The 17,629-nt window shown below is 32.4% G+C and overlaps 2 protein-coding genes across 2 annotated transcripts; one reads left to right on the top strand and one right to left on the bottom strand.

Moving 5' to 3' along the window:
* Nucleotides 1-1,098: 1,098 nt before the first annotated feature.
* On the bottom strand, nt 1,099-3,668 carry LOC115708087 (protein HEAT-STRESS-ASSOCIATED 32). The gene is made up of 5 exons (XM_030636273.2): nt 3,338-3,668; nt 2,950-3,141; nt 2,657-2,867; nt 1,504-1,727; nt 1,099-1,408 (listed from the first exon to the last, which is right to left on the bottom strand). The coding sequence occupies exons 1-5, from the start codon at nt 3,458-3,460 to the stop codon at nt 1,298-1,300; spliced, it is 861 nt and encodes a 286-aa protein (XP_030492133.2). The 5' UTR covers nt 3,461-3,668; the 3' UTR covers nt 1,099-1,297.
* Nucleotides 3,669-12,028: 8,360 nt separating this feature from the next.
* On the top strand, nt 12,029-13,162 carry LOC115706376 (protein DESIGUAL 2). The gene is made up of 3 exons (XM_030634008.2): nt 12,029-12,372; nt 12,472-12,677; nt 12,776-13,162. The coding sequence occupies exons 1-3, from the start codon at nt 12,274-12,276 to the stop codon at nt 12,996-12,998; spliced, it is 528 nt and encodes a 175-aa protein (XP_030489868.2). The 5' UTR covers nt 12,029-12,273; the 3' UTR covers nt 12,999-13,162.
* The last annotated feature ends 4,467 nt before the right edge of the window (nt 13,163-17,629 follow it).

The following is a 17,629-nucleotide window of genomic DNA, read 5'->3' on the forward strand; positions in this document are numbered from 1 at the left end:
TGACTGCTGAATGGTTAACTTCGGTGAAATACTCTCTAACACCACTATATATAGTTTTGAAGATTTTTTTAAGCGATAATGTAATTCTTTGTGACAGAAGTTCATAAATAGCAGAGGACAATAAAATTTGGAGGTAATTGTAGAGAACAATATACCGACGAGCATTGCAAATAATTATCAGACCAATATATAGATATATAAATTTATATAACCAATTATAAATATTTATTATTCACTAAAAAAAGAACTGACCAACATTAGCTATGTATTAATATATGGATAAGCAGTAGCACTAAAATTAGAAGTCAATCCTAGACCTAAGCAACAATATATAAGAAACTAGCTTTACAATTAAAAATTAAAAATAAAAAGAAAAGAAGAATTGTTATGGAAAAAAAATTAAAAATTAAAAACTGAAAATAAAATTAAAAATTAAAAATTAAAAACTGAAATAAAATTAAAAATAAAAAATTAAAAACTGAAATAAAATTAAAAATAAAAAAGAAAAGAAGAAAAAAAGAGAGTGAAATGATGGATTGATTGATAGAAAATGAAAAAAGAGAGGGAAGAGAGTAGGATTTGATTGATGATGGATGGAATGATGACTAAGTGTTATTTGAGTAATAAAATAAACTTTGTAAGTAAAAAAGTAGATATAAGCGTGTATGAGTATTTAGGTAATAAATTGTGCAAAAGTGATTTTTCATGTAAAAATTTCAAAAAAAAATTTTGAAGCAAGAAAAATAAGAAAAGAAAAAGTTAAATTTGAATTAAATATTTTTATATGAATATATTTTCGATATAGTGTAAAAAAATATTTTTTGATATTTTTTTTAATTAAGTAGTTAAATTAAATATAGAAATTCAAATTTGTAATTTCATTATTTGTTATTAAATCAAAATTTGATAATTTAATATTTTTAAAATTAATATTTATAGTTAAATTTGCTTAGTATATATAATTTCATATTAATTTTACATTTGTGTTTTGAGCTGTAATTTTGTTCTCATCTTTTCCTCCTCTTTATTTGTATTTTTGTAATACCTTTATTTAATCTATAGTAGTTGTAATCTTTTTGATAGATTTGTATTTTTCTATATATCTCATATTTTTATAACAGTACATTTCAAAGCAAAGTTTTTAACAATTTCTTAATGCCTCTCATAAGGACAACAACATTAATAGAAAAAACAAAAAAACAAAAAACAAATCCCAACCAGATAACAGGTTACACATATATATACATGTACAAATCATTTTCATGTTTGTTTTATTGAAACAAAAGTTAGAAGAAATTCAGAAGAGAAAATATGAGGAACCAAGGACGGAGGAATGATTCTTTCCCAAGTTGCGTCCCCGGAGGCACTCCAAATCCATCACATCAGAGTGGTTTACAAAGAGATTCACCTGCACAAACGGGCAAACTAGAATTAGTTCAAGAGATGTAATAGAATTTTTCAAATGAAAAAACGATACATGCAGAATGTGTGTGAGCAGCATACCCTTGGGCCATACTGTTTGACAAACCATTCAGAGGTTCTGGGATTTGAAGCTTCAAACATTGTCCTCTCTATTCCAAGGCGACCAATGATCTTAGCAATTATGTCTGCTCGTACAGCGTCCACATGTTTACAGATGTCATCTGAATCAATCATTATCATGTCCGCCCCTGCTTCTAAGCATCTCTCAGCTCTTCTGATCAAGAGATCAACATCCTCCACAAATTCTGTGGCAAACCAAAACAAAGGTGAAGGTGATGATTCTCAATATCTATTTACAATCTTAAGGAAAGATGGTTCCCATTCCATTTATAAATCTCTACCAGGACATGTCTCATTCTCTAGTAACAATCAACCCTGTATTTTCAGGGAGCAAAACCTATAAAAGCTCAGGCAATTTCAGAAACAAAAATCTTGGACCAAAAGAAATAGCTACTATTACTTATAAAAACAATAATTTAGTTGGACATTGTTGCTAGATATATTTAACTGCAAGCTGCATCTAGGCTATAGTAGATATATCTCAAAGGAATTGGTAACCATCCAACAGTTTTAGAGTATCTTAAAAGTACTTCAAAGACACAACTATAATGAAATCAAGGCGGTAAGATATTCCTATTTGAATTCGTTATTTTAAAATAAGGAAACCATCTGTCACGACTCACTGACAGGCAATCAGCAAGAACATTATTAACGACATTCAAGCACACTATGGTGATAGTTATGGAACACTAATGTCATTCTGACATACAATGCAGTATAAATTGTGCCACCCTTTAGAACCCGAGGCATGCTCAATTCTTTCCAGAAAAGTTTAGCAACAGAGGATGTAGAAAAAGGGATTTGCGGTATTTTACACAAAGGAGCTTAGTTAAGTTTTGATGGCTACCAAAATCAGGCATCAAGCACCTAAAACCCCCCTTTCCCGCTAAAATCATATGGCTAGAACGTTGGTTATTAAATCAAATGACAATCCTACTTTGTTTTAGTTCACAAATCATCTTTAGTCCAACAAAATCGAAGATTCTAATCTGGACATGAATAAAGCATGCAATCCTCTTCTCTTGAGAAGCGCGTAATACATTTAAATGGACAGAGAAACAAAGGCCACCATCATAAATTCAGGAGACATTTTGATAAAATATTGCAACATTACCAGAAGAGCGAGGGGTTGGAACAATGTAAGCTCCGAAAGCTCTGTCACCACCAACTGGAACATCAGACTTATTAAACTTCACAGCAAACTGAGGTTTGGCTTTCAAACCACCACTCTTAATTAGCCGCACAAAACTCAAAAGGCTCTCTTCAGGGACATTAAGTGACCCTACATTCAGCTCAACTGTGTCAAAACCCATTTGCTTGCACTCCTGAAAAACACCAGAAATTCAACAGAATTAAGCTGCGAACAGTTTGCAGTGATCAACACGATCATTCTTAACAAAGCCTCACCTCAAGATATTGACTGAAAGCTGATGGACCTTTCCTAAGCAAATGTTCAGCCCAGTCACCAGTACTGACATATATATCATGTTGATGGGCCATATCAATCACTTCTTTCACGAAAGACTTTGGCATTAAGCTGTGGGAACCTCCACTGAACTTCAAACCATCCACAAACTGCCCCATGGACTCGAATATATCCTGAAAGATCCACCATTTGTTGGCCACATGCCACATCGAATAGATTAATAATTCAGAAAGCACAGAAATTACAAAATTACCAACCAAGAATGCAAAATTGAAGCAATTAACAACAAAGTAAATGAAATTAGAAGAGCAAAGCTGAGGTTTGATCAAGCAAGAACATTATTTATACGCAACAGTAATGAATGATTACCTGAAGAAGGTTTTGAGAAAGAAGGGTATAATGGGGGCCTCTCATCTCCGTGACTCCGAACCGACGAGGTTTCTCGGGTCGGTCTTCGTCCTCGTGAAAGTTCTTCCACCTGTAGGCCGACATTTTAGGTACCCAGGCAGAAATTTACTGAAGAAGAAATGGAGTGTTTGTTTGTAATTGAGCTTAAAATGAGCAATTGAAATTTGATGGAAGAGTGAAGCTGCTTCTAGAAATTTTCATTAAACGATCATCATCTTCTCCTATCAAAAAAAAAAAAAAGCTAACAGCTCCACCTGTCATGTTTCCTTTCTTTTAATTATTTATTTATTTATTTTTTTTAATTTCCAGAAACTACTACAAATGTCTCGCGCTCTCTCGATTGAGTGAAAAACGACAATTCTGTTATGCTTTTATTAGAAAGAGGACGTGTCGTATCAATACTGTTGTTTAAAGAGTTTATTAAGTGAGACGACACTGCTATTCTTTCACCAAGGTTAAAAAATTAATTTGCGTTACACACTTACACTATAATATTTAAATTATCTTAGCAAAAATATATATATATTTAAATTATATTTTTAGAATTTCATTTTAAAGTTTAAACAACATTATTCAAATGATATATTAACTTTTAAATAAATAATAAAAATTTAATGATATAAAATAATTGGTTTTTACATCAATTGTTAGTACTTACATAAACTTTAAAAATACAACTTAAGTATTATTACATTAAAAATTAACTTTAATTATTTATTTGCAATCGAAAATTAACCTTATATATTTGAATAAAAAAAATATAATTTAAAACTTCAATTATAAGAAATTATTTTTAAAAGTTAGAATAATGTATTTACTTCCATTCTTTTTGATACATATTTACTTCTTAATTTATTTTTTAAAAAAATATTTTAACGATAACAAGATTTTAAAAACGACTTTTTAGTTATATAAAAAAAAATCTTTTTAAAATAGTTATAAAAAAAAAATCTTTTTAAAATAGTTATAAAAAAATAAGTTAATGATTGCAGAAGAATGGTTTTTTTTTTTTATTATTATTATTATTATTATTATTATTATTATTATTATTTATTGTTTTAATTTTAAGTTTATGATTTGGTTGGTTTGATCAAACAAAAAAAGTTTATGATTTGGTTTTTAGATTGAAAACTATGAGGACTGGCCAACAAGCCCATACTTACACGGTTACACCAAGCACTACTGTAAGCGTAAACTCTTACATAGGATGGAGCCCATCATATTTTATTTTTTATGTTGTTTAGACGTTTTTTTTGTATTGGATATTTTTGTAAGAAGCACCAATACCACTATAATTATGTAATTGGGTTTATTACATATTTTCTATTTTTTTAAATATATTTTTAATTAAAATGAGTAATAATAGATTATAGATGCATACAAGATACAACATTATTACTGTAGGAATTTTGCTTGGTGAAATTCCAAGTTTAACCTACACCAACTCAATTTTACAGTTAAAATAACAAGGACAAAATTGTCCTAGAAAATTTCAAGTTAAAACCAATTTGAACGACACTGGCAATCTTGGTCGTTCTTGTTGAACGACAAAGGAACTTGTCGTTCCTTACCTGCACGACAGATCGTTTGATCAAAACGATCTGTCGTTCTTCCTCGAATAAAACCAAGAGAGTTCAGAGCAAACCCTAGCTCATTTCTCTCCTCGAACCTTCGAGAGTTTCAAACTCTCTCTCTTTCTCTCTGCCTTCTCTCTGGTTCTCAAACCCTAGAACCAGAGATCTCCCTCGATCTCTTGATCGATCTAACCCAGAAAATCACCCCAGAAACAACACACACACACATACACAAATATTAGCCAAAACACAAAAGTTTAGAGTAAGAAATCAAACACCAGAAATATAGAGGTTCGCCCTAAAAATTAGGGGTACATCCTCTGATGAGCTCGCCTTGAAGATCGACCCCAGATCTTGCACTATGATGAATGAATGTTACAACAGGTAAGAAATCCAAGTCACAGATCGACTGGTATTTCTAGGTTTTTCTCTCTTTTTGTTTTCTGTGTTTATTTCTCTTTTTCTTTCTGATTTCTCTCACTAACTCACTTCTGTTTCTTGTGCATGGACTTGAAACAACATCTGGAGCTGAACAATCTCTCAGATCTGGTAACCTAGGGCTTTTAGCTTCTGGTATATCTCATCTCTTCTCTTCTGTTCCTTTTATAGTTGTAGTTCTAGGGTTGATCACAGAACTAGGAGTTAGTTACAACTTCGGTTGTAACTAACAGCTAGTTCTTGATCCACTAGAGGCAAAGCCACATAGGATCTATATTTTCTGTTGTATTCTGTTTGTGCATTTATCTGTATTTTTTTTTCTTTTTCATCTTGTAACACAGTAATAATAAATATTACAGTGGGATCTAATTTAACAATTTCCACCTTAGATCTCATCTGTAATGTTTATTATCATTGTGCTTCGTCTTCAAGGGTCTTAGCTCATAGTGGTAGTGGTCATCCACCACTACCAACCCCTAACAAGTCCAAGCAGTGCTTGAACTTGGTTAAGGGTAGCACCTTAGTACCGATATCAGAAGGATTCTCTTCAGTGGGAACTTTCTCTATCTGTACAACCTTCTGTGTCACTTTATCTCGTATAAAGTGATACTTAATTTCCACATGTTTGGTTCTGTCGTGAAAGACAGGATTCTTACACAAGTGGATACAACTCTGGCTGTCTGAATAGATTGTAGGTTCTTCATCTAGGAGTTTAAGTTCATCTAGTAGTCCTTTAAGCCAAATGGCTTCTTTAATAGCCTCTGTAACAGCTACATACTCAGATTCTGTTGTAGATAAAGCTACAACAGGCTGCAGTTGTACTTTCCAGCTGATACAATTACCCCATAGTGTAAAGAAATAGGCAGAGGTAGATTTTCTACTATCTCTGTCACCTGCATAGTCTGCATCACTGTACCCAGTGATCATTCTGCTGTTGTCCCTTCTCTTGTAGTTTAACCCCACTTCTGTAGATCCCAATAAGTATCTTAGTAACCATTTCATAGCCTCCCAGTGTTGTTTACCTGGGTTAGCCATGTACTTGCTTAGTACACTAATGGCATAGGCTAAATCAGGTCTGGTACTGACCATTAGGTACATCACAGATCCCACTGCACTAGAATAAGGCACTTCACTCATAGATTCTTTCTCAGCTGTAGTTTTAGGGCATTGGTCTTTGCTTAGATAGTACTGATTAGTCATAGGTTGCTTAGTTTGCTTTGCATTAGTCATAGAGAAATTCTCTAAGACTTTCTTAATGTAGTTTTTCTGATGTAGCCTTAGTGTCCCATGCTCCCTGTCCCTAGAGATGTTAATGCCTAGGATCTTAGCAGCCTTGCCTAAGTCCTTCATCTCAAATTCTTCCCTTAGCCAACCTTTCATTAGGTCAATCCTGGTCCTTTCCTTGCTCACAATGAGCATGTCATCTACATACAGCAGTAAGTAGATGACTTCATCAATCTTAGTGCCTTTGTAGTATAGACAGGTGTCATAATAGCTCCTAGAGAACCCCTTCTTGATCATGAACTCATCAAACCTTTTGTTCCATTGCCTTGGTGACTGTTTAAGTCCATACAGGGACTTAATCAGTTTGCAAACCAAGTCTTCTTTGCCTTTTTCCTCATATCCTTTAGGTTGTTGCATGTAGATTTCTTCCTCAAGTTCCCCATGTAGAAATGCAGTAGTTACATCCATTTGATCAACTTCTAGGTCAAATTGAGTAGCTATGGTAAGTATAATTCTGATGGTTTTATACTTAGCCACAGGTGAGAATATCTCATTAAAATCAATTCCTTCTTTCTGTGTAAATCCTTTAGCCACTAGTCTTGCCTTAAACTTCTTAGGATCTGTCTCAGTAAGTCCTTCTTTGTGTTTGAAAAGCCACTTGCATGAAACTATGCTCTTTCCTTTAGGTTTCTTCACTAGTATCCAGGTTCTGTTCTTTCTCAGAGATTCCATCTCTGTGTCCATTGCCTTGGACCATTTCTTGGCATCTTTATCAGTCATAGCTTCTTCATAGGACTTAGGTTCTGTCATTTCCACTCCCATAGCACAGAAAAATGCATAGGCTAGCACTTCTTCCCAAGCTGTGAAGCTGAATCTCTGTGTAGGTCTAGGAACCCTTCTAGTTCTGTCTCTGGTCAGTTGGTAATCTTGTATTGCCTCATTTTCTTGTCCTTCTTCAGTAATAGGTTCCACCTGAATGTTGTCATCCTGAACTTGGTCATTTCCTTCCAAGTTTTCATCTCCCTGAGTATTTTCCACCTGTTCTGGTTCCACCTGAACAGTATTAGGTTGAGTGTTCCTTGTTTGCATGTCCACAGATGTGCCTGCAGGGTTAGTGTCTAAAGTAGGACTAGATATTGCATTATTATTAGTAATACAAGGAAATAAATCTTCCTTAAAAACAACATCCCTACTGTTTATAGCTTTAAACCCTTGTTTCTCTCTTACCCATAATCTGTAGCCTTTAGTACCTTCAGGATATCCTAGAAACACACATTTGAGAGCTCTAGGTTCTAACTTACCAACACTCTGATGTGCATAGGCTGCACATCCAAATACTCTTAAGTTTGAGAGATCAGGAGGCTTACCTGACCAGATCTCCTCTGGTGTCTTGAAATCAATGGCACTGGATGGACTTCTGTTCACCAGGTAGGCTGTTGTTAACACAGCTTCTCCCCAAAACCCTTTAGTAAGCCCAGATTGCAATAATAGGCATCTGACCTTGTTCATCAAGGTCCTATTCATCCTCTCAGCTACCCCATTCTGTTGAGGAGTAATTCTCACAGTTCTGTGCCTTTGAATTCCAACAGAGCCACAATACCTGTTAAATTCATCACTGCAAAACTCTAAGCCATTGTCAGTCCTTAGGGTTTTAACCCTTTGATTAGTTAAATTTTCCATTAGGGTTTTCCATTGTATGAATTTAGATAAAGCCTCATTTTTATGTTTAAGTAAAAATACCCAAACTTTTCTAGAATGGTCATCAACAATAGACATAAAATACACATTTCCACCATGTGTTGGAGTTTTCTCTGGTCCCCAAAGATCAGAGTGAACATACTCCAATATGTGCTTAGTTTTGTGAATACCTGTTTTAAATTTTAGTCTATGATGTTTACCTAAAACACAAGATTCACAGAAGTCAACTTTGCTTACTCTGTCCTTACCCAGTAGCCTTTGATCACTCATGATCTGTAAGCCTTTCTCACTGATATGCCCCAGCCTTCTGTGCCATAGAACAGCTTTTAGGTCTTCTGGATTGCTAGTGACTGCATTGTTGCAGTGAGTCACTGGTTCTCCATCTAAGTAGTATAACCCTTCATGTTTGTGGCCTTTGATTATTGTCATAGCACCCTTACTTAGCTTCATTGAACCTGCTTCAATTTTGCTAACAATACCCATGTCATCTAGAACACTTATAGAAATTAAATTTCTAGCAAGATTAGGAACATACCTTACACCAGTTAGGGTTCTAACAATTCCATCAAACATTTTAAAACTTACATTACCTGAACCTTCTATATTGCAAAGTTAAGCCGTTATTTCCCAGAATTACTTTGCCACCATTAGAATTTCTGTAATCAGTTAGGATTTCCCTAGAATTTGTCATGTGAAAAGTACACCCAGAATCCAAAATCCAGTCATCTTTGAAAGATGTAGATGCAACATAGACTTCACCACTATCATAGCCATCTGAATAGTTTGCTTCTTGTTGCTTGTCATTTTGTTGTTTGTTTTGATCTGATCTTTCTGAAAATCTACTTCCTTTCTTGTTCTTGTATTTGTTGTTGTAGAAATAGCAGTCTTTCTTGTAGTGTCCAGGTTTTCCACAATAGAAACACCCTGTAGAATCACCAGAATCTCTTGATGGTGATCTACTCTTCCCTCTGTTTGAGTTTCTATGATGATGTGCACTATTACTTCTACCCCTGTTCTGGTAGGGTTTCTTGTGAGATGGCCTTCCCCTACTTAGGTTCATTTCACCATGTCCAGAATTGGATTTTTCACTCTTCATCTCTAAGTCTTTAGATTTTAGGGCTGAAATGACTTCATCAAGTGTGATTGAAGTTCTTCCATATTTGATTGCTGTCTTTACCTCTCTGTATGAATCAGGCAATGAATTCAAAATGATTATTGCCTGATTTTCATCACTTAGAGCTTCATTCTCTCCTGAATTTGCCAATTCAATGTGCATTCTGAGAAACTCATCAAGATTCTGATCTAGGGTTTTAGTGTGACTCATCTTAAACCCAAAGATTCTTTCCTTTAGGTAGATCTTGTTAGTTAGGGACTTCTGTTGAAACTGTTCTTCAAGTTTCTTCCAGATTTTAGCTGGTGTTTCTTCTTTATCAACCAATCTGATAATGGCATCAGAAAGATTGAAAATTATGATTCCAGTAGCTGTTTCCAACAGCTCTTCTTGTTGAATCTTTGAAGTGTTGTCTGGCCATTCAATAGGGTCTTCAAGAACCCTAAGTAGTTTCTGTTGAGCCAGCAGAGATCTGATCTTTCTTCTCCAGATCCTGTAATCACCAGATCCATCAAAACGATCAATGTCAACCTTGATATTGCTCATGTTAGAAAAATCAAAATTAAATTGAGTTGAGTTTAGAAAGATTGATTTATTATCAGTTTGTGGAATTTCCACAGGTTTTCCACTGTCCACAACTTCTTGTTGTGTTTCTTCTTCTTCTCCCAGTCTTTGTCACTTTCTTGATTCTTTCTTGAGTTGATTTAAGCTTGAACCAAAGCTCTGATACCACTGTAGGAATTTTGCTTGGTGAAATTCCAAGTTTAACCTACACCAACTCAATTTTGCAGTTAAAATAACAAGGACAAAATTGTCCTAGAAAATTCAAGTCAAAACCAATTTGAACGACACTGGCAATCTTGGTCGTTCCTCTTGAACGACAAAGGAACTTGTCGTTCCTTACCTGCACGACAGATCGTTTGATCAAAACGATCTGTCGTTCTTCCTCGAATAAAACCAAGAGAGTTCAGAGCAAACCCTAGCTCATTTCTCTCCTCGAACCTTCGAGAGTTTCAAACTCTCTCTCTTTCTCTCTGCCTTCTCTCTGGTTCTCAAACCCTAGAACCAGAGATCTCCCTCGATCTCTTGATCGATCTAACCCAGAAAATCACCCCAGAAACAACACACACACACATACACAAATATTAGCCAAAACACAAAAGTTTAGAGTAAGAAATCAAACACCAGAAATATAGAGGTTCGCCCTAAAAATTAGGGGTACATCCTCTGATGAGCTCGCCTTGAAGATCGACCTCAGATCTTGCACTATGATGAATGTAAGTTACAACAGGTAAGAAATCCAAGTCACAGATCGACTGGTATTTCTAGGTTTTTCTCTCTTTTTGTTTTCTGTGTTTATTTCTCTTTTTTTCTTTTTGATTTCTCTCACTAACTCACTTTTGTTTCTTGTGCATGGACTTGAAACAACATCTGGAGCTGAACAATCTCTCAGATCTGGTAACCTAGGGCTTTTGCATCTGGTATATCTCATCTCTTCTCTTCTGTTCCTTTTATAGTTGTAGTTCTAGGGTTGATCACAGAACTAGGAGTTAGTTACAACTTCGGTTGTAACTAACAGCTAGTTCTTGATCCACTAGAGGCAAAGCCACATAGGATCTATATTTTCTGTTGTATTCTGTTTGTGCTTTTATCTGTATTTTTTTTTTTCACTTCATCTTGTAACACAGTAATAACAAATATTACAGTGGGATCTAATTTAACAATTACATCTAAATTGTGTATAATGAGTGCATCTATCATTACCCAATTAAAATATAGTATTTGATATTACATCATATTTCATACAAAATGGCTATTGACTCTACTTGGTTTTAGTAATTATCTACATTTTATATGTATTTGGAATGCATTGATAATAAAGAAAAGACTTCAAAGGTGATTAAGGCTAGCTCAATTAAAGAGTGATAACTTAACAAAATAAACAAACAAACACTTATTCTTTTTCCCTTCTTATTTTTAGATTAGGTTAAATACTATTTTAGATCATATATTTTATAAAAGTTATTAATTAGACCTTCTATTTTATTAAATGATAAAATAGACCCTATATTTTTCAAAATAGTAAAAATAGAATCTTGAACTCAATTTTAATTTTTTTTTAATATAACAAACTTTAAATTAAGATTATTTCTAATATGAACAGATGCAGAAAATGTAACCAGTTTTGTCATAACATCTCTAAATTAAATTATTATTGACAAAAAATTAGTTTATATTTGTACAATTTTTGAAAAATAAAGAATTTATTTTATCATTTAATAAAACAAAAGGTCTAATTTATAACTTTTGTAAAGTACAGGATCTAAAATGATATTTAATCTTATAAGAGTCCTGATTGTATTTTTATATTGTGAATCACACTCCTTATTTTGAAAATATTAAAAATTAGGGTCTGTTGAATATAATATTTTGCAAAAAGAAAGAGGGGGATAGATTGAAATGCACCAATATGTTATCTCTATTTATTTTATTAAAAAAACACATGTAACTTATTCCTTTTCCTTCTTTGGTGGTAATATATTCTACTTTCCTTGTACCCCTTGAAAAGAATTTATGAATGAATCTAAAAAAGAGACGCGCATTGGAAGAAACGAAGATAAACTATTGTCGTAAATAAACTTTTTGCTATAATATTAAGATCACTTCCCATGTAAATGTTATTCTTCTTTAGTTCTTTGAATACCTGGCCTCCCTTCCCTTTATTCCTATTCCACTATACCATATAACCCATATAACTTTTTCAATCAAGGCCTACAGTAGAGATGCCTATATATTTATTTAATTTGGTGCTCCACACTGTACGCTACCAAAGCTCTGTATAGATTGTAAAAATGGCAAGAAATTTTGGCCCTCTTATCTGCCTAGTGGTCATGGTCATGGATGTCGTTGCTGGGATACTTGGGATTGAGGCTGAAGTTGCTCAAAACAAGGTACTCTCATCTTAGAACTATTTGAACACAACTACGTACGTACTTTGTCAAGTAATGGATTCCCTCCTAATTTGTTGTTTATTATTTGATCAATTGCAGGTGAAACATTTGAGGTTGTGGGTTTTTGAGTGTAGAGATCCGAGCTATGAAGCTTACAAGCTAGGCATAGCTGCAGTGGTACTTCTGACGATGGCTCATGTTATTGCTAACTTGATTGGTGGTTGTGTTTGCATCTGGTCCAGAGCAGAGTACGAGAAAGCAAACGCAAACAAACAATTGGCTGTTGGCTCTCTCATTCTTTCTTGGTACGTATGTCTGTTTTCTTTTGTTCTCTCAGTTTTTTTGTGTAAACTTTGTATTCTGAATAATACATGAATTTATACCATTTATATAATGAAAACAGGATTGTATTAGCTGCTGGGTTTTCGTTGCTGATGGTAGGGACATTAGCAAACTCAAGGTCAAGAAAATCGTGTGGAATTGCACATCATCGGTTCCTATCCATAGGCGGGATTCTATGTTTCATTCATGGGATCTTCATCATTGCATATTATATTTCAGCCAAAGCTGCAGATAGAGAAGAACATAAAAATCGACAAGGACACCAGCCCGGAGGCCCTGCTTAATTAACTTTTTATCTACTTCTTTACTTTTTATTATTAGTATTATTATTTTTCTTTCTTTCTTTTGTTTCAAATTATTTGGATGACTCAATATATATATATATCTGCATAATGTAAGATGAAACATTTTGGTCATGCACGCTTAGGGGATATTACTGTTGGAAAAATTCTCATTATAAGAGAGAATAGGAGGATTACAATCAAAATACTCAAAATACAAATAAAAGTATTTCATCAAGATTACAAGAAATTTAGAAAAGAAGAAGGATAACACACAAAAAGCTTGACCAAGACTCAAGGACCTTTGTCCTAAAAGTCATTTCCTCCCTCATATGGACACTTAGGGAAACTCTAGAAATGCTCTTAAGGATTTATCAAGCCTCATATGCTCAGCCTAGTGTCTAAGGATGAGCATATCCTCACAAGGTTCTAACCACAACAAATGGTTTCAACCACTTCTTATGCAAGTGAACAATATGGCCTTTATTTATAGAGTTTTCACTCTCATATGAACATGAATGATCACCATAAAGCCCTTGGATGTTACCAATCATAAATTGGGCATTTATGTTATTAATTGGGTGATTTGGAGGAGTTTTGGGCTGTTACAAAGGCTCTCAAACTTTCAAAAACGTGGGCAATAATATGCTGAAAAAAACAGTAACTAGTTACTAGTTACCATTTTTTCAGCTTTGGCCAATTCTTTTCCAAAGTGTTCCAAATCATTCCCACTTGATTTTGAACCATTTATACACCTTATAAATGAATAAATCAAGTCTCCAACAACTATATTTTTAATAGCTATCATTCATTCACATTCATAAATAATTAGTAACATCTTTTACTAATTTAAGAGTGAAAAAGAGATGAGAGTTACATATTCAAGTGATCACCAATTTAAAGGATTTGCAACTCCTATTTTGTGATCATTCTACATACATTTTGTAACTCCATAATGTATGTTACAATTTGACAAAATTAATACTTTGTCACACTTAATTATTTACAACTTAATTATTTAATCTAAATATTATATTATATAAAATAATATAACATTCCCCCACTAGATTAAATAATATCTCATTTGTAGCAAATAATTTTGTAACACAACATTTTATTTAATCAATCAAACATTATATTATGGAGTAATATAATATTCCCCCACTTGATTAAATAACTTCACTCTAATAGAAACCATTGCATTTGTGCATAGTGTAAAATGTCTTTCGACTTGAATTTTACCTTAGTGTAATTACCACAAAGTTTATCGAAATTTTGGTTGCCGTAGCATTGAACCACTATTTCTTGATAACAAACCGATGATAACACACACACATTTGCTATGTTCACTCAAGAACCTTATGGATTGCTTTTGCACCGTTAATGGCCATGTGCACAAATCCAATTCATGGACTTTCTAGAGAATAATTCCCAATTCTTATAAGAGGCGGCACCACCCCTAGTCCATATAGGTGGAGTTTTAGTGTCTCACAATACTTACACTTTCTTAAGCTTAAGTGAGTTTTCTTAAGCTTAAGCTCCATTAAAAAATCTTTCAGTTTTAACCCTCAATTTTCACCACATGTACTGATCTATAGATGGGACAATTAAGTACCACATTCACTCTATTGACTTGTTATTACCTATTGAACTTAAGACTAGATTTTTACTAGTGTTAAGATAGGTTACCATCAATGAGCAAAACGCTAAGAGAGTTTAGGTCCCATCCCTCGAAATTCATGCTTTAATCTTGTATGAAGATTAAGCGATTTGTTAACCTCACACTTTTGATTCCAAACGAATCATGCTAGCCAAATATATAGTGTTCACTTTGTGACCACTTTTCTCTTTAAGTACTTAAGCTTTGAAAATTCAATCATAAAAGATTAATTTTCACACAACTCAAATTCTCAATAATTTTGATATCAAGCATATCAAAATTAAACATTAATTTAGACACCAAACATGTCTAAATTACACACTTAACTTTATACATCAAACATGTCAAAGTTATACTATATTTAAGACATCAAGCATATATCTCAAATATATACATTTTTAGTTTTAGACACTCAATATGTCTAAACTTCTTATATTGGAGTATGCACCCCCACTATCTTAAATTTAATTTCCTTCTTGAAATTATTACCACCAAATTTTGACACTAAATATGTCAAAATTTCACATATGCACATAGCAAAATATTAATTTAGAATATTAAATTCAAAACCACATATATATAATCAATAATTTCTCAATAAATTTGATTAAACTCAAATCTCACCCCCACATTTAACCATAAAGTTAAAATACCACATATCACTTTAAAATAAATCTCTTTATTTTATTTTGTTCTCTACACATTATCTTTCAAAATAATGTGCACTCAAAATTATCATGAACCTTTCGATATCACATGATAATCTCTCCAAATACCACTTACAAATTAATAGAATTATTTTATCCATTATTTGTCCTTTATTAACAAAATTATACTTAAAATTTGTTAATAGATAACACAAAATTCACATAATGATAAAATTGCTTCTTCAATTTTATGGTTATCTCCTCATTGAGATTAGTCCAAAGTTAACAAAATTACTTCTCATCAATTTTGTTTCACCACTTTACTTTTTAAGATTCAAAATTGCTTCTCCAATTTTATAATCTTTTATCTCATTATTTGAATCCACAATGATCCACTTTCTTTGAGTCTAAAATTGTCCTTCTAATTGTATGAGCTCATTTCACAATATAGATCCACTTTGATCACTATGCTCTTGCTATGAAATGAACAAACACAAAAAAGTGTAACTCACATAGTTCACTTTTTCTTATCTCATAAAATGAGATGATTATCACCAAAACGGAACTTCATTTCCAAGTAACTATCTTTAATCATAATATAGTTTCACAATAATAATGATAGAATGAACATATTTTTCTTATCATCATCTCCATTATCATACCATATAGTACATATATTAATATGATAATTTATATACATATATTAATACACAAAATTAATATATAACTCCCATAAAATTATAACTCTCAAATAATTTTATATTAATTAATATTGTATATATGTTACCATACTATCATAAATAACATATACAAAATATCAATATTAATTCCACAATTAAATATATATATGTTACATATCATATATATTAACATACAAATACATTAATATGCATATACACAATATGTGTATGCATGTATATAGAAATCACTATTTCTACATATTTATTCTCACAAATATATATATATATATGTAATTATATCTCATGCTCATCATATAATATACATATAACTCACATATGTCACATATTATATGATATATATATCTCTCTCACATATATACATATAATAATATGTTATAATCTCAATTATAATATTATATATCACTATATATAATAATATAATATACACATATCATATATATTAACATGTAAAAACTTTATACCAAAATATCATATCTCTTCATATGAATATGTTAATATATATTACTATTAAATAAATAAGATATCACAAAATAAATCCACCATGCTTACTCATGGATGGCTTGAATCTCTTACCACATTATTTTTCTTCTCATGATCTTGATTGATGCTCTCCCTCATGGATAATTTTCTTTGATTGTTTGACCTCCATGGCATGTCTTTTAGAAAGAAGAATATGCCACATAAATGACTTTTAGATTGTTGGAAAAATTCTCATTATAAGAGAGAATAGGAGGATTACAATCAAAATACTCAAAATACAAATAAAAGTATTTCATCAAGATTACAAGAAATTTAGAAAAGAAGAAGGATAACACACAAAAAGCTTGACCAAGACTCAAGGACCTTTGTCCTAAAAGTCATTTCCTCCCTCATATGGACACTTAGGGAAACTCTAGAAATGCTCTTAAGGATTTATCAAGCCTCATATGCTCAGCCTAGTGTCTAAGGATGAGCATATCCTCACAAGGTTCTAACCACAACAAATGGTTTCAACCACTTCTTATGCAAGTGAACAATATGGCCTTTATTTATAGAGTTTTCACTCTCATATGAACATGAATGATCACCATAAAGCCCTTGGATGTTACCAATCATAAATTGGGCATTTATGTTATTAATTGGGTGATTTGGAGGAGTTTTGGGCTGTTACAAAGGCTCTCAAACTTTCAAAAACGTGGGCAATAATATGCTGAAAAAAACAGTAACTAGTTACTAGTTACCATTTTTTCAGCTTTGGCCAATTCTTTTCCAAAGTGTTCCAAATCATTCCCACTTGATTTTGAACCATTTATACACCTTATAAATGAATAAATCAAGTCTCCAACAACTATATTTTTAATAGCTATCATTCATTCACATTCATAAATAATTAGTAACATCTTTTACTAATTTAAGAGTGAAAAAGAGATGAGAGTTACATATTCAAGTGATCACCAATTTAAAGGATTTGCAACTCCTATTTTGTGATCATTCTACATACATTTTGTAACTCCATAATGTATGTTACAATTTGACAAAATTAATACTTTGTCACACTTAATTATTTACAACTTAATTATTTAATCTAAATATTATATTATATAAAATAATATAACAATTACTACTGTATTTTTCTCTGGCTCTCTT

This window comes from Cannabis sativa, chromosome 1, assembly GCF_029168945.1.
Source record: "Cannabis sativa cultivar Pink pepper isolate KNU-18-1 chromosome 1, ASM2916894v1, whole genome shotgun sequence".
Classification (NCBI taxonomy): Eukaryota; Viridiplantae; Streptophyta; class Magnoliopsida; order Rosales; family Cannabaceae; genus Cannabis; species Cannabis sativa.

Coding starts and splice junctions, on each gene's coding strand:
- LOC115708087 (XM_030636273.2), bottom strand. CDS start 3,460: ATGTCGGCCTACAGGTGGAAGAACTTTCACGAGGACGAAGACCGACCC. Junction 3,142..3,337: donor TTTCTCAAAACCTTCTTCAG/GTAATCATTCAT, acceptor TGGATCTTTCAG/GATATATTCGAGTCCATGGG. Junction 1,409..1,503: donor TCAAACAGTATGGCCCAAGG/GTATGCTGCTCA, acceptor CCGTTTGTGCAG/GTGAATCTCTTTGTAAACCA.
- LOC115706376 (XM_030634008.2), top strand. CDS start 12,274: ATGGCAAGAAATTTTGGCCCTCTTATCTGCCTAGTGGTCATGGTCATG. Junction 12,373..12,471: donor CTGAAGTTGCTCAAAACAAG/GTACTCTCATCT, acceptor GATCAATTGCAG/GTGAAACATTTGAGGTTGTG. Junction 12,678..12,775: donor GGCTCTCTCATTCTTTCTTG/GTACGTATGTCT, acceptor TAATGAAAACAG/GATTGTATTAGCTGCTGGGT.